The 21160-nt window shown below is 43.6% G+C and overlaps 1 protein-coding gene across 1 annotated transcript in view; it reads left to right on the plus strand.

Annotated features, from left to right (window-relative positions):
• Nucleotides 1–16570, plus strand: part of LOC306923996 (arg8-vasotocin receptor-like) — a gene marked incomplete at both ends in the record, with an annotated part of 101245 nt that extends 84675 nt beyond the window's left edge. Inside the window, 2 exons of the mRNA XM_079502340.1 lie at nt 15576–15737; nt 16424–16570. Coding sequence (XP_079358466.1) covers nt 15576–15737; nt 16424–16570 — 309 coding nt within the window. The remainder of the gene's footprint in view (nt 1–15575; nt 15738–16423) is intronic.
• Nucleotides 16571–21160: the final 4590 nt, after the last annotated feature.

The following is a 21160-nucleotide window of genomic DNA, read 5'->3' on the forward strand; positions in this document are numbered from 1 at the left end:
GCAAAAACGTTAGAACAGTCTACAGCTCCAGGCATCCCCTTGGCAAACACAGAAATCAAATGCTTACTTTTCGCAGATGACCTGCTGCTGCTGTCTCCAACCAAGGAAGGACTACAGCAGCAACTTGATCTCCTACACAAATTCTCCCAGACATGGGCCCTGACAGTGAACCTAACTAAGACTAAAATCATGATATTTCAAAAAAGATCCAGCCGCCAAAACCATCAATTTTTCCTAAATACAATCCCACTAGAACAAACAAAAAACTATACCTACCTTGGCCTAAACATCAGCAGCACAGGGAACTACAACCAAGCTGTAAAGGACCTGAGAGACAAGGCAAGAAGGGCATTCTATGCTATCAAAAGAAACATCAAAATAGACATCCCAATAAAAACCTGGCTTAAAATACTGGACTCTGTGATAGAACCAATTTCCCTCTATGGTTGTGAGATCTGGGGACCATTAGCAAACCATGACCTTGAAAAATGGGAAAACACCAAACCGAGACCCTACACACAGAATTCTGCAAATCCATTCTCCGTACCCAGCGAAAAACACCAAATAATGCATGCAGGGCAGAATTAGGACGATATACCCACTCATAATCAAAATAAAAAAGAGAGCACTTAAGTTCTACAACCACCTAAAAGAAAGCGACCTAGATGCACTCCATAACAAGGCACTCACACACAGCAAAACTCTAGAGAGATGCCCCCTCAGCCAGCTGGCCCTGGAACTCTGGGCACAAACACAAACAGAGCCACGAGATAGAAAACCCATTGGACTAAACCAAATTATAAAACAGCAAAAGGAAAACTACCTGACACATTGGAAAGAAGCAACACAAAAGCAGAGTAAACTAGAATGCTATCTGGCCCTAAACAGAGAATACGCAGTGGCAGAATACCTGAGCACCGTGACCGACCCAAAACAAAGAAAAATCCTAACTAGGTACAGACTCAGTGAGCACAGTCTTGCGATCGAGAAAGGCCGTCATAGGCAGACCTGTATCCCGAGAGAAGACAGACTATGCACCCACTGCACACAAAATGAAGTGGAAACCGAGCTACACTTCCTAACCATCTGTCCATTGTACCAAGACATCAGAGACACATACTTCCCACAGATTACAACCACACACTTTTGAAATTTTGAAAACATGACCAATGACAAAAAACTCCCATATCTGTTGGGCGAAGTACAACAATGTGCAAACACAGCAGCAAGATTTGTGAGTTGCTGTGATAGGAGAAGGATATCAAACGGAACACAACCACCCTAAAGACTAATCATTCTGTATATTCCTGCACTATACCTGCATCCAGTGATCTTGGTACAATATAGAAATTGATCTATTGAAGATTCTGACGTTCAAATGTACATATTTTTTGTTTTGATTGTATTGCTGTATTGTTGTATTGTGCTTTCTGCTTTGGCAATGTAAATGTATGTTTTCTTATGCCAATAAAGCCCTTTGAATTGAGCTGGTTTGTATTCTCCTCCACTGCGCTGTGGTCGCCTGACTTCACCTGATGCTTCTGAGACAAGTTAATTCTCAATGTATGTGAGTCCAACTGGGCCCTGATGATCCAGAAATTTGAGAAACCATTGGTGACCAGTATATACTAGTGGTTCTCGAAGTGGGTCCAAGATTAAGGTGGTTCCAGGGGGTCCCCGGCGGTTCCATGCAGGGGTCCCCGGCAGAATGTGTTCATTCAGGGGTTTTCAACACTTTTCATATCAAGGTCCATTATTTATTCACCATTTGAGCCATGGACCACCATTTGATGAGATTTACCCTCTCAGACCAAAGAATATTTTGTTATCATTGGCTAAGATTTTGTCCACATTTCCATACTGTATTGATCGCATAGGAGAGACAACAGGGGAAACGTTGATCATGATAATTCTTATACATTCTCTAATTGTGTATACTCCTTGTAAATTAAGCAATGCTGATGTTTAACAATAATTTAACTCTTGAGAGCGTAAAATTACACCAAATGGACTTGTTATCGTTGGATAAGATTTTGTCCACAATTCTATGTATTGATGTATTGATGTATACTAGATAATAGGCAAACCATCAAAATAACAATTATTCTACATTGCTAATTGTGTAGACTTCTGTTCTTGTAAATGAAGTAATGCAGATGTTTAACAACTAATACTATTTTAGCCCCTTTATACGTTGGCTATTCAAAAATAGCTGATCTATAAACTCAGAGCCATCACTTTGTGCCGCACTGTGGGCTTGTGCATCTGCTATGTTTGAACTTTTTTTTTAAAGTGGTGCAAGTTGCAACCACTTCATTATGGAGCTTTGTGTGTCTCTGGCTGGCTGGGTGCACGAAATAGCCTAACACACACACACACACACACACACACACACACACACACACACACACACACACACACACACACACACACACACACACACACACACACACAATTTACAATTTACAATTTACAATTTAGGCATTTAGCAGACGCTCTTAATCCAGAGAGACTTACACACACACACACACACACACACACACACACACACACATTAACTGTAGCCTATATATGATGATTTCGGGTGTGACAGTACAGTACAGTACAATAGAGGGACCCCCTGGGGACCCCCACACGGTAACTCTGTCATTTATCTGACTCAGACTGATAACTGTGAGTGGACGACCCAATTAAGCATTACACTTGTTTACAAGAGGGTCCACCTTGTTCAATTCATCAAAACATTTAGAGACGTACAAATAGACACTTCTATATAGTCAAAGAACAGAACAGGAATTCATCATAAGGGAGGTAAAAAGGGAAAAGAAACATATACAGTGAGGGGAAAAAGGGGTGGGCGGTGGGGGGGTTTGGAAGTTCCGGGGACCCCCCGGGGACGCCCACACAGAGTTGCACCACTTACTTCACATGGGTGTGAGGTTTTTTTTATCTTGAAAGTGCAATTTTTAACACAAATCTTCTCTTCTGGGGTCCCTGGGCGGCACAAAACATTTTCAGATGGATGTCCGCGGCCAGATGTATAACAAATTGGGGGTCCTTGGTTGGCTGTGCACGCCTGGAAAACAATGTATTTATTTTCTTCATAATCATAATACATCAGCTTTTTAGGCAGGTGTTAGTTACACATAATCCTTGAAGACAGCGAAACTGTTGCTATAGGATCAAATAGGCTACAGGGGGAAAAAACATACTTCATCTCTCTCTCTCAGATAAAGGGTCCTTGGCCTGAAAAACATTGAAGACCCCTGCATTGATTGATTGATTGATTGATTGATTGATTAATTTATTGATTAATTGATTGATTGAATAATGAATACTGTATTAGTCAGACAGAAATTAAAATTACAGATACAGATAAAAAATGTTCATAGATTTCATGCATCTTAGAGTACTTATCCGTGTTATCAGTGTTCATGCTATCTTTTTGGCAAAGAGCTTGAATGAAAGCCTGCATGGAAGTTGTTTACATTGTGATCCTATAATTAGGTCACCTCGATTGCGTCACCAGGCTTTATTAATAATTAGGCTACTATCACTGAACAGATTCTGCACAAGCAGCAGATGGCGCTGTTCCTTGTGGTCAGGGTGCATGTTGGTTCACTGGAAACACGTCTGCTACCTAGCTCTGGTCCATAGCTCTAATGCGTTTAAGTGGTGGGCCTCAGGTCATCCTAGGGGCTAGAACAGGGGTGCCCACACATTTATGACGTGAGATCTACTTTCAAAATGACCAGGTCAACAAGATCTACCCACTGAAAAAATAAGCTGAAAATAGTTTAAATATATAATGTACCTGGGGGGGGGGGGGGGGGGGGGGGCTTTGGAATAGGGAGAAAATATGACAGGCAGTTTGCTGTCAAAATATGTCCTCCCCGTATTTAACTTAAACGCCCAATGCGTTCTCAATGGCAATAGCACAAACTTTGGCATGCTACTAGTCCTACATACTTACACCTAGAAACCTTTGAAATGTTTCAACTCAGAAACTACAAATCATTTAAAAGTAAAAAGTTCCAGCATTTGTCTTCACAGTAAGCTGAATTATAAAATGTGTGAATGGAGTTTCTAGGTTAAAGTGATTTTTTACGTGCCATAGAGCTGCCATTGCCCATTGAGCCCCATTATAAATTTCTCAAATTTACAAGCACTATATTTCTAAAACTATGAAACATTTCAAAGATTTCTTTTCAGGCAAACATGTCCACCGTAAGATGAACCTAAATAGGTTTGAATGGGGTTTCTAGGTGTAAGTATGTAGGACTCTGCTCTGCACAGCCTAGCCGCACAACAGCACCAACAGTTTCTTGGTAAATTGATTGACACGGACACGACGGGTGCTGCTGGGCACTGACGCTACATGCACATGATGTGTCTTTTCTTCAGGGTTCTGTGGAGATTTTACTAAGTTGCTTTTGGAATGAATATGGAGATCCAAGCAGGCACATAATCCTTATTTCCATTTATTGGTCAGCAATCAGTTACAGACAGGTTACAGATATCATCGTTCCATCGTATTGAGGCCTGCATCTCATGCAGGGCCCCCCTTGTCTCTCTCTCTCTGTCTCTCTCTGTATCTCACTCACTCTCTCCTTACTGATTCCCTGCATCATGTCTTATACATTCTTCACATGTGGGTGTCGCCTTGTTCCTGTGTGTGTGTGTGTGTGTGTGTGTGTGTGTGTGTGTGTGTGTGTGTTGTTGACCCTCAAGGCTTAGTCAACAAGCTACCACAGAGTCAGCAATCAGTCACCACAGCAGGGGTCCTTTTGTAAAAGGACTCCTGAGTGATAAAAGTCACTGTCCTTACTATAGGACAGGAAGAACTCACAGCTGTTTGTAAGCTGACCATCCCAAGTGTCCCTAGGCTTAACTCTTCACTCATTGAGACTCAATGTGACCTCCTAAGCCAAAGTGTTGTGTACAATTATGACATATGTTGAGATGCATAAGCTATCAAAATATACATCAGACCCCCCTTCTGGGGAATTAAATATTCCCCAGACATAATTCATATTTTATAAATGACCAAAATTAATTTTCCAAAAAAAATGTTCACTTTTTTCTTTTTTCTCAAAAAATCCCAAAATGTTCAAATTCCCCAAACGGTCTCCCTTCGTAGGTAATTACCCTCTTCCCCCCTGGATAATGAGAAGGTAACACAGTCAGGTTGACACAAAACTCAAAACAAAATGAACAAAATCAATCTGTTAGACAATGACCCCATCAGTCCGAAGCTGTTTGTTGTCACACCCAGATAAAATAAATTCAAGTGAACTGTTCCTAGGCTAATTACTATACTATTTTTAATTTGTTCCCCAACATTAGATAGGCTGATTCCTGTACCTGTATAGACATCAATATTTGTTTGGAAGTGGATTCCAATATCGACTTAATAAGAAATAATATAATATTCCCTTCTCCCCCCCTTCTTAGTTAGCGAGCAACTTTCATGGAATAATGGATGAATGGCCCTGCAGAAACCATCCATCCGACACTCGGAAAGCTGCACACAAACTAAGAGCTAACATGTAATACTCATGGTGAGGTTTCAACCTGTATCAATATTATATGTGACTATTAACATAGTAACATTATACTGACTCCATCAGTTCAACATTGTCTGCAATATATTACTCGATAACCTAAAGCCTACGGGTTACTTCATCCTGTTTTAGTACTTGGTAATGTTCAGTACTTTGGTCTGTTCTACCCATATAAACAAGCACACAGAGGCGACCCCTGTGAACCCTGCCACCCCAGGCAGACGAGTCAATTTAGTGCATGTGTATACAGGTTCCAATACCAACTCACTCACATTTTCTGACGTTAACTCATTATCCTAATGTAGGCCTATTTTAACTAACAATCAAACAACATTTGTATTACTAACTAGAATATAATACTCATTTTTGGATTGGAATTGAACTGTGATACTTAAGGAAGTTATCTAAAATGAACTCATATTATTACCATTAACTATTATAGACCCCCCTGGACACAGGAGCATTTTTTTTTTTAACTACCTATATTGTACCAAATTAGAACCGAACAAGCATGGGGCTTGTTCTGTTGTAACAGAAATTAAACTCCTTATATAACTGAAATCCTATTTAGACTAAATCAAATTCCTATATTGATTGAATTCAAATACCTGTCCTTTAACTGAAATCCTATTTTAGACTAAATCAAATTCCTATATTGATTAAATTCAAATAAATGAAAAGTTAACACTTAAAACATGAAAAAAGACAACGAAAATAAACATCTCTAACAACATTACTAGACCAGTACCTTGTTAAATCTACTTGAGCTGTATCAGCACAGAAAACAACAAACACAAACATGAAAACATAACATCTTTCAACATTAATAAAAAACAACGATTCTTTTTTTTTTTTTTTCCCATGTCACAAACTGTTCAATCGGACGTCCAACGCGCGGTAGGAAATATCCCACAACTATTTTTTCGCCTATAGAATAACAACGCTTGGAAAATCCTCCTTGATTCTCAGAACTCGGCATAGTTTGCATTGACTGATGAGGGGACGTAGATCTCTTAGGTTTGGGGCGGGGGCAAAAGTGGACTGTAGTAGGCAGAAGACAACAGAATCTCCTTTGAGCATCACAAGGCTCTGATTCTGAATGACAGCTTATTGCTTTAGCCATATCAATCATGACAGCAGAAGCATCAAAACGCTCCATTCTCCATAGCAGCAGGAGAACAACACTCCTTTCTCCAGTGTGAACATAGGAGATCCTTGTAATCTCGGCTGCAGAATAGTGGTCGGGTTGACACCTCTCCGGCTACCTCAGTGGCCGTGAAGGTCACCTGCTGTGTTGATCTGACGATAGAGGCTAGGCGAGAAGCATTCTGTTGTGATGGCAGCTGCCGGTTGACACACCCCCCTGGATGCTGTCGGGTTGCCACTCCCCCTTTTTGGTGCTGTCAGATGTCAGTTGTTGACACGCCCCTGGAGCGGGAAATCACTCCGGTGTAAATGACCAGAATGGAACCCTCTCCCATGTCCACCTATTAAAGGGAAACATACAGGCTCCCACTACAAATATCCCCAATAATTTCTTAGGATATTGATGGCACTACAAGCTACTGGTCACTAAGATGACCTCTCTGGCATTAATCTCACTCTTTTTGCTAATCTCCCTAGTTCTGACATGGCAAAGGAATGAATAATAACCATGGCGTTGAGAGATTACAATGAGACTATTAAATGAGAGTCATAAATAGTGTCGCTGAACTAACTAAATTCACTGATGTCACGTCACCAAACGTATTGATGGACAGGTGTTTTGAGCTGAGGGGCTGGCTTGCTTTAACCCTGAAAAGGTTCAACCGTGGGTCTAGATCCCCCGGTTAAAACTTCCACTCCTGGAGATATGGGTCAAATCCCCCTCAGTATGCTACCAGCAAGTCTTGTGCTCAGAACACAGGGTGGCGAATTCCTGTGATCACCGTTATGTAGTAAGGCTGTCAGCCGTCGCCTCCATTACCCTACACACAAACAGACACTTTTGACTAAAACCAATACTTAAAATTCACACCATAATACACCCTTACAAATGTAGTCCTTAATTGCGATCTACTTGTTGACATCAGACTCCAAAAGCAGACTTTCTTCCCATCTTTTTCTCTAAATAGCACCCCCAATAAACAGCTCACAGCGGGTCAAACAGAGGTAGGAGGTAAAGACAGGACAGGACAGGAGGTCCACAGGAGGTCCCTAAAGCCCTCTCCCTGTTATCTGAAACTAAACAAGGTATTTATTTTAGGGTGAGAAGGAAATTGCTCTCTCCCCCCTCTTTCCCCTAAAGCACATTCCGTCAGAGCATGCTAAAATTGTCATTGCAATTCCCCACACGTAGCTCTGTATGTATTTACTCATTTAACTATCACTTTTAGAATGGCTCCTACTAGCAATATTTCACCGGACATAGCTTCATACATAAGTCTAGTATGAAGTACATTCAATCATTCATTCACTCACACATACATTATTCTCAATCAATTCTCGTGATTTCATTCACACTACAAACCCTCTCAGGCGGTGTCCCCTTTCACACACACATTTCAATAGAGAGGGGCGTGTCAAGTCAACTGTCAAAAGAAGAGCATGGCACTTCTCCTTTAGCTGTCCTTCTCATCCATGAGGTCCGGTCAACTTGACTTCCCTCAAAGTTTCCCATTGTGGTTTCTGATCACATTGTCCAGAAAAATTACCATATATCCCACATTTATGGCAAACACCTCTCATCCTCCAGCTTTCCGGGCTGTGACGTGTCTGTGGCTGTACTGCCCCCTGATAGGGTCGCACAGGTGGCTGACATCCCCATTGTACTCTCCATGGCAGAAGTGGTTGTGGAGGTTCCCACTGTTGTGGCAGCGGACGGTTCGGCAAAACAGCCGTGCAAAAACGCTGCAAGTGCGTCACATCGCCACACCTATAACAGCCTGTGTAATAACGTGATCCACTCGGCTTGGGATTATGTGGACGAAACTGTTCGGGCTGAGTCTTGTCAACCCTGGGTGCACTGGGTGGGTCAGGAGCCGCCTGGGGCTCAACCCCAGCTGTCACGACAGCCGCTTGTATGATCTGTTGTGCGCCCTCCAACTGGGTCTTGGTCAGCAGTCGAACCATTTCTGTGTGACTTTGTTCCTGCTCATCTGCCTCCTTGCGAGCAAGTCCAACGCAGTGTACAATGTGATCCGCGTACAGAGCAAGGGGCAATTTCGCCAGGCCAACCACTGTCTGCAGATTGGCCCTGACTTTCTCAGGAAGACCTTGTTCAATTTTTGAGTAGACAGTAGACCGTTCAAGATCATTACGCTCAGGGTCCTTTCCTGTGGCATCCATCCATTCCTGGTACACGCGGGCGACATATTTGCGTGGTGGTTCGGAGACCCCCAGCGGAGATATCGTAATCGTATCCGGATGCACGACAGTGGGGTACAAGACTCTCAGCGCACGCCATAGTGCTCCTCTGTGACTCAAGAAAAGGTCTGCGTCTCCAGCCGTCGTGCCTGCGTACAGTCGAAGTCCCGCACGGATAAGAATGTCATCTAGGCCGTCTATGTCAATCAGATTTGCCAGAAGTTGTTTTAAGTCACCCACAGTTAGCTCTGTCCCAGTCAAAAGGTCCTCAAACTTCAATATCCAGCGGTGCGCACCATCCCGCAAAAGGGGAAGTTGACGCACAATGTCAGTCATGTCGACGGACGCCCATGGCTTGTATTCCATATGTCTGCCCTTCCCCAGCATCGGGAGCATCCTGGGGCAGTTATCATCAATGTCAGGTGTGGGCCTCTTTGATCTGCATGGGCATTCGTTCAAGGCCCCCCTGGAGTCTTTCACACGTCTCCGGCTTGAACGTGTGCGAGTGCCGGAATGGCTCTCACAATCACTGCTGTCCTGTTCAAAATCCTCATCACTTTTGTTGACGTACTTCCTCTTACTCCCACTCTGCCTGTCGTGACTCGGTACCACACGTTTCTCCGTGCGTCCAGCAGCTCTGTCACGGCAGTGTTTGCTCTCCAGCTCTTTCAACGCATCAGAATGGTCATTGTACAATCGAACCAAGTCTTTTTCTTGAGCAGCCAATCCAGCCAAACGCTCCGCCAGGTACGTAATATCGGCTGAATCAATATTCTCCCGCTCAATATTCTCTGTCACAAAAATCTGCCCACGAAGAACGGTGAGACTATCACCAAGAGAGTTCAGCATCATGACAGCGTCCCCCCTCACTTCCTCCTGTGACAGGTTGCTGCCGCTCATGGCCGGATTGGGGCTTGCTGTCCTTCTGTAGATGTCATCACCTCCATGTGAACTGTGGCTGTGTGCAGCCTGGTCACTGAGATCACCGATCAACTGTTTCTCCCTCACTGAAAGTTCATTCAACTGCGTCTCAATCATACGCAGAAAATGTCTGTGTGCCCTCGTCGACACAGTCAATTCACTGATCAAGTCCCTTTTCAGGCGCCGGACCGATCCCAGCTCCTCTTTAATACAGTCTGCTTGTAGCCCAGGTTTTGACTGCTCAGATGTTCTCACGTCCCTGTTGTCCACCTCAGTCTGTGCTGAGTTGTTGCTGTGACCCTCAGTGTCAATGCACTGGTTGTCTGTGCTGCAATCAGCGGAAATCTTCTCATCGGGCAGTACTGACACAGGAGACAATGGTACGGACAATTTCCTGCTCATCTCCTCACTGTCAATATGACTCGTTCTCAGCTGTCGACCTATTTTTACTTGAATCTGATGCCATTTTTCTGAAATTCTGGGAATATTCTTAGATGAGAATTTGTTTCGCACAATGCGCACTAGAGTGGCAGCCATAACTACTAAATTGTAGATAATCTCACTCACTGTCATAAATTCTGGGTGATACACTCTGTACTCTGACTGCAGTCTCCTCTCACCTCACACAGACACGCATACTCATTTGCATACTAGCCCCAAAGAATGAGTAGATAGTCTACAAACTCATGTAAAAACATGTAATACTTTCTCTCTCACACCATCCACACAGGAAAATGTAACATAAAGAAATGAGAGACAAACTACACATAAAAATAAACATAGAAATGCCTCTATATATATTTTTGTTTAGACTAGCAGCTCACTGACTTAGGGAAGAGATTGACCCCCCTGCATGCACTCTAAGCAACTGTTTTGTCCCAGAATCAAATTACCCCTGCAGGCTATATTTTTTTGACTAAAATAAAAAACCTGTATGCTTAACCATCCAAATTAACCTATCTAATTTTACAAAGGATAAATGAAATATCCTAAATGTGATCATTTACAATGAGAAATGTATTCTCAATTACCTCCTAAATTTAGCTTGGACCCCCAAATTAAAGCCAATTTAACCTGAATTAAATCCCCATTTTAATATCTATATTACTCCCCCCTCAGAAACATGTCCCACATGCTTCAGAAATACCTAAAAGAAAAAATAATACTATAGGCCAACCCAAATAATAACACCCAAGCCTAAAGCATAAAATCCTCCCCCGCTCCGTCGCAAAGACAAAGAAAAAGGCCTCCCCAGCATGCGGCATTCAACCCCAACTCACAAAGATGCTCTAGCACACACATGTACGCACAATCATACCACATAAGCTACACTACCATCTAACTCTTAAACCCTGTCAACACCCTAACAGAAGCAGACTCCAAGTACCTAATCACTAACCTAACCAATAACCTGCCTAACACAGCGTCCAGATGTACACTATGGCCCTAACACGTACGCTTAACACAAGAATCACAAACCTATTCCATCATCCTAACTTCAGTCCTGGGTTCCATCCAAAGTCACGTCAAAAGCAACAAAAAATCCACAGATACGCAGGTCCGTCTCGCGTGGCGCAGAAAATCCCCAGACTTTTCCTCACCAACCACCCTCCAACGTCTGGCGCCATTTGTGATGTGTCTTATCCTCAGGGCTCTGTGGAGATTTTACTAAGTTGCTTTTGGAATGAATATGGAGATCCAAGCAGGCACATAATCCTTATTTCCATTTATTGGTCAGCAATCAGTTACAGACAGGTTACAGATATCATCGTTCCATCGTATTGAGGCCTGCATCTCATGCAGGGCCCCCCTTGTCTCTCTCTCTCTGTCTCTCTCTGTATCTCACTCACTCTCTCCTTACTGATTCCCTGCATCATGTCTTATACATTCTTCACATGTGGGTGTCGCCTTGTTCCTGTGTGTGTGTGTGTGTGTGTGTGTGTGTGTGTTGTTGACCCTCAAGGCTTAGTCAACAAGCTACCACAGAGTCAGCAATCAGTCACCACAGCAGGGGTCCTTTTGTAAAAGGACTCCTGAGTGATAAAAGTCACTGTCCTTACTATAGGACAGGAAGAACTCACAGCTGTTTGTAAGCTGACCATCCCAAGTGTCCCTAGGCTTAACTCTTCACTCATTGAGACTCAATGTGACCTCCTAAGCCAAAGTGTTGTGTACAATTATGACATATGTTGAGATGCATAAGCTATCAAAATATACATCACACACGACGGAACGAGAACAAACGTGAGCTTCATTGATCTCACGGGAGTTTTAATATAGAGGCTCTGTCAAGCTACCGCTCTGGGCAGGCGGCTCCCAGGTCCTAATGTCCCACCTGTCACATTTAAATAAATACTTTTTGAAATGTCTATGGGAAAAATGCATTGGGATTCATTTCCTGGTCCATGGTAGGGGGCGGGACTGCGACGCTCTATAGGCCTAAACTTCTGTTTCTGCAGCCTGATTCCTATTTAAAAGCACAGTATCAGTGCATGGGGGTGGCACAGGCAGGGGTAAAGTTCTTACCACATGCACCATGCAGGTGCATGGGGTTTGGCTGGATGCTCCAACCAACACAAATCAACCATGTGCATGGTGTTCATTAAATGCTTTCCTTTAGCATTTCCGTTCTTGAGGGAGAGTGAGATAAAAAAAATATATTTCCATTTATAATACAGAATATTGCTGCCATCCAAGGCACACTGAAAGGGCTTTTTGACTTCAGCAGGCAAATATGTCAGTATTATTTTCCGTGAATAGCTGATATGCATACATTTGTGTGGCATACATTTCACCAGCTGTGGAAGCAGCTGGAAGGATGAAGGATCTTCGGAAACGTCAGAGGTCATATTTGTTTTTGCTTCAACCCTCCTTTTAAAGGAGCATACCATGCCTATGTAAATAAATAGCTGATCTACAAGCTCACAAAAGGCATCGCAGTCATGTTGGGAATGTGGTGCAATATCGCATGGTCTGCAGGACAGACAACTGGAAGACCATTTCTGCTGCAGCTCTCATCCGTTGTGATGCTCCCCGGAAATAAGCCACATCATCCTGCATGCGCCTATATTCCACCGTCGAGGTCATGGTTAGATTGTGCTGTGTTGGGTCTTCAACAGGATCTGTTTCCCATTAACCCTAGAACACTAAACACGGGTGAATCTTCATAATGTTGCTGATGTTCAGTTCAGTTCAGTTCAGTTCAGTTCAGTTCAGTTCAGTTCAGTTCAGTTCAGTTTTATTTTCGGAATGGTGGACACACAGTTCATACATAACACACATTTCCTTTTTTTTTTTTTTTCTTTCTTTCTACTTGTCTGAGGTGGGTGGGTGTTTCAGTACCTTCATGATGCTCAGTGACGTCATACAAAGTAGGTTTGTTTTCCTGCCCACATCCCTGTTTTTTTCTACAGGCAGGTGTTTAGTGATAGTGTGATAGAGAAGAATAGAGAAGAATCCTATACACCCACAATGGACTTTTTTTCCCCCTTCACTGGATCATTCTCACGTGTCCTAGGAATGGGTAGACCAAAGGAGAAGTTCCCAGCTCCATTTCCCTTTTTTTAGTAATATTTTTAAAACAACATGCACGTTTTTCACCTATGATAGGGTCCCCCATGATATCTATTTTTTGTGAAAAGTCATGACGAAATATTAAAGAAGAGTACCTCAAGTTGCCATGTATTGCTGTACTTCAATATATTTTGATGAGAAATATTCTATGGAATATTTTACATTGGGGAAAATATGCCTGTGTTTAGTGATGGTGTTCTAGGGTTAAGCACTTGAATCTGATAGCATTCTGGGGGACAATTCGAAAAATAGCAGATCTACAAGCTGGCTATATTTGTGGAGAGAGCAGACAAAAATAGCCAAAGGTCAGCTTTACAATGTATTAAGGGTTTAAATGTCTGAAAATACATATGAACATGAATCCAACATATTAATAGAAAAGATAATTAGTGAACAAACAAATAAAAACATTAACATTAACACTGATGATAGTGATGTCAAACACGTCTATGAAGTTATCTGTGGAAAACTATAGTATGAAAAGGTTAGGACTGAGACCAGATTCTACAAAATGCCTTCTACTTTAATCATGACAGTATTCTGAAAAACCTATGTTTCGATATCAGTGGTTCTCAAACTATTTCATGTCAAGGACAGGTTCCCATCCTGAATGAGATAAATATGGGGTGCATGCTCCATCTCCTCTCTCATAGCTGTACCTCAGCTAAGGGGTCCTTGGCCTGAAAAAGAACCCCTGCATTTAGGCATTAGATCCGTTCAGTTTAGTTTACACTACCGGCCATCATCACTGATGCCATGCAATCACTTTGAATGAGCCTGAAATCAGGCTAGCGTTGTGCCAACAGCACATCAGCATGCTCTCCTCAAACCTGGGAAACCATATGAGAGTTGTTATGGTCTAGTTTTCATCATATTAACACCCTAATAAATGATAGGTTGCTACATCACATCCACCATACAGAAATAAACCAACAGAAACTTAAAGACATAATTTTATTTTGTGTTACTTTGTGTTCTTATCGAACATTAGCATACAACCCTTTACATGAGACACCAGTCATATTTCCCATGTACGCTATAAAATCCTCAGTATTATTAAATTCTCAGAGTGTAATAATGGACCTAAGTAAACCCATTACAGTCTATACAGTTTTATGTACTTAAGGCTAGGTCATTTTTCACATCTGCCTTCATTGCATAGTTGAGAAACATAAGCCTAGTATGTGTATAGTATATTAGCCCTATACTTATAAATGTTGACAGGCAAAACATACATTACTGTAAAAGGCAAGTTTATCTGGAATGCTGTGGCACAGATATAATGCATTTGTCATGCCAATATTTTAATATTAGTTATTAACGCTTTTAAAGGCTTGAGAGTTTATGAAACCCGAGAATGATGGCAGAAACCTCAAATTAAAACATTTTAGACACTTCAAGTCTTTTTTCCCCCTGTGAAAGCACTGTAATCTCCAAACTGTCATGAATCCCCTGTGTAATATGGCCTGATGACTGCATGATGTAATGCAGTTGTTCTCAAAGTGGGGTCCGGGGACTCCCCGGGGGTCCTTGAAAGGGTGTCATGGGGTCCCCAGCAGAATGAATGAATATAACATTAAAATCAGTTTATCCACTTTAACCCTATTATATACTTCAACCACTTGCAAATAGTGAATCTATATACTCACAACGTTGTAGATCTGCTATTTTCTTATGGGGGATCCCTGAAACAAAATGTTTTCAAATGGGGGTCTGCGGTCAAATTCATATCTGGGCACTTAGACCTTTTCAACCTGCCGTTGAAGAATATTTTGATGAACCACACTTCACATTTTCTGCTGTAATACTCCATTCAGGGTGACAATCTCTGAATCTCTCTAAAGTGCCTGTCTCTCAGCTGGGCTTGCTTGCTTGTGGTTGTCCATCATGTCCGATGATGATCTTCTCCTATTTGTGAGTCTTCTGGTGGCTGTATAGTCCGATCCTGGCTCCACAGTCACGGTTGCAGACACACAGGGAGTCCTTAGCAGGCTATAGGCATCTCAGAATAGTTATACTGGCCACTATTGATGACAACGAACAAATGGTAACGTGGGTGACACATTTTTTATTTTGATTGAGTGTGTTAGTTTGTATCGTATTGGTTCCCATGTGTGCTTTCCCGTGACTGGTTCCTGAGTGCTCGGTGTGCGTGTGCCTGTCTCTGTGTAGTGCTCCTTTCCTCCCGGGTCAGCGATGACGAGATGCTGGCAGCAGGCTGCTGAGCTGTTCGTCCCGGGGGTTGTGGCTCCCGTCTTCTCCGTGCGTTTGTCCAAGAGTGAGCCGCACTCTGCAATCTGTTCCTGGCCGTCTAGAACTCACTATGAGGGCAAGGTGGCACAGTCGATAGTGCTGTCGCCTCACAGCTAGAAGGTCCTGGGTTCGATTCCTGCTGGGGACGTGTTCTCTCCTCTGCGTCATCAGTGCCCATAACCTAGGTGGGGTTGGCAAAAGGGCCTTTCTGTGTGGAGTTTGCATGTTCTCCCCGTGTCCCCTAGGGTAGGTACCCTCACAAATAACATGCAGTAATCCGGTCTCTAAACTACTTCCCCCTGGCCAGCCGGGGTGCCTGATGGAGGAGAAAGGAACTGGTCGGAATAACGTGTTCCTTCTACGTCCGGCCGGGGAAACTCTCCCCTGCTGGTGGGCTGTTATCAGAGGTCCCGTCCGGGCAGTCTCGCAGGGCCCCACGGTCCAGCTACACTGGCAGCTACCCCCTCTGTGCCTAGATTGTGCCATGCCTGGGTCGCCTCCCTCATGTTTCCCCTATTTTCTACAGTCTATGGTTTTCCCCGTTGTTCCCCCGGTGATGTTTTCCCTCCCCCCTCCGTGCTGTGTGCGACTGTGAGACTTTAATTATAGAACGCTGCCACCCGTGGCTGCAGGTGCGCTGATTGCGACTTTGACATTTCTTTTTACTTTTGATTGAGTGTGTTAGTTTGTATCGTATTGGTTCCCATGTGTGCCTTCCCGTGACTGGTTCCTGAGTGCTCGGTGTGCGTGTGCCTGTCTCTGTGTAGTGCTCCTTTCCTCCTGGGTCAGCGATGACGAGATGCTGGCAGCAGGCTGCTGAGCTGTTCGTCCCTGGGGTTGTGGCTCCCGTCTTCTCCGTGCGTTTGTCCAAGAGTGAGCCGCACTCTGCAATCTGTTCCTGGCCGTCTATCTAGAACTCACTATGAGGGCAAGGTGGCACAGTCGATAGTGCTGTCGCCTCACAGCTAGAAGGTCATAGGTTCGATTCCTGCTGGGGACGCTGTGGGCGTGTTCTCTCCTCCGTGTCATCAGTGCCCATACCCTAGGTGGGGTTGGCAAAAGGGCCTTTCTGTGTGGAGTTTGCATGTTCTCCCCGAGGGTAGGTACCCTTACAAATAACACAAATAAATAGTAATCCGGTCTCTAAACTACTTCCCCCTGGCCAGCCGGGGTGCCTGATCAAGGGGCCAGTGAGGCTATTCAACGTTGAAGGTCTGGGCCCTAGTGGTAGGAGGAGGGACTACAGGCGGACCCGTGGATTCATGACCGGGAAACCCCGTGCAGCTGGGCTTTAACATTGAGCGCTCGGTTGCATACGTCACCCCGGACCTCCAGCAGGGGAAACTCCCCTGCTGGTGGGCTGTTTTCAGAGGTCCCGTCCGGGCAGTCTCGCAGGGCCCCACGGTCCAGCTACACTGGCAGCTACCCCGTCTGTGCCTAGATTGTGCCATGCCTGGGTCGCCTCCCTCATGTTTCCCCTATTTTCTACAGTCTATGGTTTTCCCCGTTGTTCCCCCGGTGATGTTTTCCCTCCCCCCTCCGTGCTGTGTGCGACTGTGAGACTTTAATTATAGAACGCTGCCACCCGTGGCTGCAGGTGCGCTGATTGCCACCGTCCTTATTTAATGGACTGCCTTGTGTTTGATCATTAATGTGTTATCTTACGTTATTCGCTGCCTTTTCTGCCCTGCGAGGTGTGTATTCTGAGAAGAGGCCTGCTGTGCTCAGATACAGTAGTATAGTCAAAACATACTCTCTGTACAGAAACGTATATCTAGATTGAAGGGCTCTGGCTATAACAAGCATACAAATCACAATGTGTTGCTGTTTCAGTTGCATGCTGTAAGAATTGTGTGTTAACTGAAATACAGACATCGAGTGTTCCTTTGAAAGCATGGCCAGAAGAAATAACTTTACATCAATCCTGGCGTGTGAGCAGGGTTCTATTAAGCCCCCTTCTGTTTAGATTTGAGAACAGGCGGCAGCTAACGAGATAAAGGGGTACATCCCGTTACAACAATTCTGGGGGTCATTTAGAGATCTACTCAAGGACTTTGTGTGCAACCGAGATCGTTTAGGTTGATTCAATATTTACATATTGTATCAAAAATCACACCCGTGTGAAGTGAGGGGCGCACCTATCATCATCATCATCATGACATAACACATCTATATGCTCAGACACATGTGACGTAAATTCTCCATTCATTGTCAATAGGAATTTAATGTTTGTGTAAGACGAAAATCTACACTAATAGCTGAATATAGGAGGGGCTAGCACCCTTCAAAAATGTACGAGACACGCCCCCCACCTACAGCCCATTGAACTTCAACTCCCTTTTAACTATATCTGGAACATAAGCAGGTGCGCTTCCTCTGGACGCTTTCATGAGCAGAGGGTGTTCAGCCACGCAGAACCGACTATTAGAAACAAGAGAATGACTCTTGTCATTACTGCCAGGTGCAGCAAGCACTGCTGCTAATTGGCCGTCTCCGTTGTGCATCTTTTTATTCAAGCAGAGCGCACAAGTACTGCGATCGGCTGGGTATGTATGTCGGTGTTGTCCACCAACCGATAAGGGACCCCATTCTTGATGACGTGACTAAGGTACGTTTGGTGATTGTGTGTGTGTGTGTGTGTGTGTGTGTGTGTGTGTGTGTGTGTGTGTGTGTGTGTGTGTGTGTGATGTTCTGAGTAGGAACACAGGACTGACTGTGAATGAACTTGGTGTGGCAATGAGCAACAGAGACCAGTGGAAGCAGCTTTTGTCACAGATCTCAAGGGCACTCAAACGATGATGATGATGACGTAAGGGGAGGAGAGGCGGCTATCAGACGGCGAATAATAATAATACCACCGTCGATCCAGAAGCCATAGAGTAGAAGAGTTAATTGTGACAAGTCAAAGATAGGAGAGATGGAAGATGGTGTACTGCAGTGACAGAGTGCATACCAGCGTCACTGACAAGCAAACTTACATACGAACTACAGACTGGCAGCCAAGTAGCCTAGCATCCTACTAGCCTACATGTAGGCAGGAAGATGGCTCCCAAATAAGCCAAAATCATAAAGAACGCATCACTACGCCCTCCCCCTATAGGGCTTCACTACGCCCTCCCCCTATAGGGCTTCACTACGCCCTCCCCCTATAGGGCTTCACGTTACAGCGTTCAGACTATGGGTTTTATGGGTAAGTCTCCAATTGGCTTAGAGACAATCATGAAAAGGTGTCCACTAAGGTTGTGGCAGAGCCATCTAATAGAAGAGTTACGATATTGAGGGTGCAGAAACAGAGTGCTTGAGCGCTGTTCATGCAGCCTGAACTGAGACAAGCTGGAGTTGGAAATACATTGTTTTCAACGAGGGCGGCGCAAATAAGAGTGTGTGAAACATGCAAACTGTTTTAAAAGTATTGTACAGTAACAACTAAAGTCTCTTTAATGTTTGTTGTACTATTACTACAAAACAATCTAAAATAAAGGGATTTAAGATCATTAAAGCTGGGCTGTTGCCTGGGTCCAATGCATTTCTGTCTACTTCCGGTCCAGGACTTGTCCCAGTTGGTTGTCCCCATTCTCAATAGAAGTCTATGTAGGAGAGCCGCCATTGGACTGGCCCCATGAAGTGAACACAGTTTGCGTAACTCTGTCTATATCTAAGGCTCTGGGTTGTGGTCGTCTTTATAAGTGTTATTGCATGTATTCCAGGCTGCTTTTCAAGCACCTGCGGCAAAAAGTTACCACACCAAAAGGTGGAAGTGGCGGAACTCCAAAAGAAGAGAATGCAAGGCAAATGCTCAGTTGTTCTTTATTATTATTTATAAGGAGCTAACACGTTTCATTACCAGCCTTGCTCAGAGCAAAAGGAAGCTTATATTTGTGTGATCTGTCTGATCATTTATATAGCGCTGCATCGGTTGCTTTAGAAACCGCATTAGATTGTGCACTAGCCTAAAATTCACCCATTCACACACACTACACACACAGACATTCAAACACTAGCCTGGTTTAACAAGATAAATCACATTAGGAACCCATGCAAGGCACCAACCTGCTCATCGGGAGCATATCTTCAGTGTCTTGCTCAAGGACACTTCGACACTAACTAAGGGCCGTATTTTCGTCAGTGCTAAACCCCTTATGCCTAAATCGCTTTGCCTTTTTTTACCATTTTGAAAAACATTTTTGAATAGTTCAAATATCCGATCTACAAGCTCACAACGTGTTGGTGTAGATCGGCTAGTGACTAGTCGAACAATTTTAATGTTTTTCAAAATAGTTTAATATGGTCCTAAGTCTGGGGGAGCCCGGGATCGAACTGGGAACCTTCTGCTTCCCAAGCGGCCGCTCTATCCCTGGGCCTCTGATCGTCTGTCTGTCTGACCTAGGCCTATAGCATCAGAGTATTATTCATTGATGTCACTGACTTATTGTAGGCTATAGGAGAGGAGACATTCATTTACTTTAGGCTGCCATGTAGCAACTTACGTTCTATTTGCCTATCGCTGCCATCTACTGGTTGAATTAACTTCATTTTATTTCATTTTAAGCAACATGATGCAATCATGTCTTTCAGGTGGAGCATAGGTAGATGAAAAAAAGTATTAATTGTACAAAATAGGACAAATAAAGTGTGTGTGTGTGTGTGTGTGTGTGTGTGTGTGTGTGCGCGTGCGTGCGTGCGTGCGCACACACACAGCCGGTGTAGGCTAAGGATAAGGGTGTGTGTGATTTTAACAGTGATGTACTGTATATTGTACAGTTACAGTAATGAATGTCAATATAATTCTATTGTATATAATAACAGGACTCCACCTTTAATACAGATCTATGTGTTTGAAGTCTGTGATTTGTTCCATGTTTGACACTTAATGGTGATACGGTACATGTTTGGCTGCTTTTAGTAATATATGGAGTATATATATGTTAAATCATCAAAGATATCTACATAGACACAATAAACAGCAGGTACATGAGGTTAGACATAAGGTGCAAACGAGTGATGGATTGACACATCCACTATAGCATTACAGGACCACATTGTATTTATTTGACCCAAATCAAATCATACAGTATGTACATGAGGTTAGACATAAGGTGCAAAAGAGTGGCAATCGAGGTCCAAATTGCAGCAGGCATACATGAGGTTAGACATTAAAGGTGCAGAAGGCTTGTACTTCCCTCGGTTTCCTCCAGTGGACACTCCCATATGGACACTCCTCAGGCACCCTTGACAGTTATAAGAACTCTTTGTCTCTGCCTCGACCCATGATGGACTTCTTAGTGTTTCTCTCAGGTTTCAAAATTATTATATAACACTTTGGTCCAAACAATGCCGCCAAAAGGCCAAAGCTAGATGCTAAAATAGCAAATACCTCCACTACATCTGCATATTTACCTGGAGAGCTGATATATGCTGGGATGAAGGCTACCCACACGGCACAGAAGATCAACATGCTGAAAGTTATTAACTTGGCTTCATTGAAGTTGTCTGGAAGATTCCGT

This window comes from Electrona antarctica (genome assembly GCF_951216825.1).
Source record: "Electrona antarctica genome assembly, chromosome: 5".
NCBI classification, from domain to species: domain Eukaryota; kingdom Metazoa; phylum Chordata; class Actinopteri; order Myctophiformes; family Myctophidae; genus Electrona; species Electrona antarctica.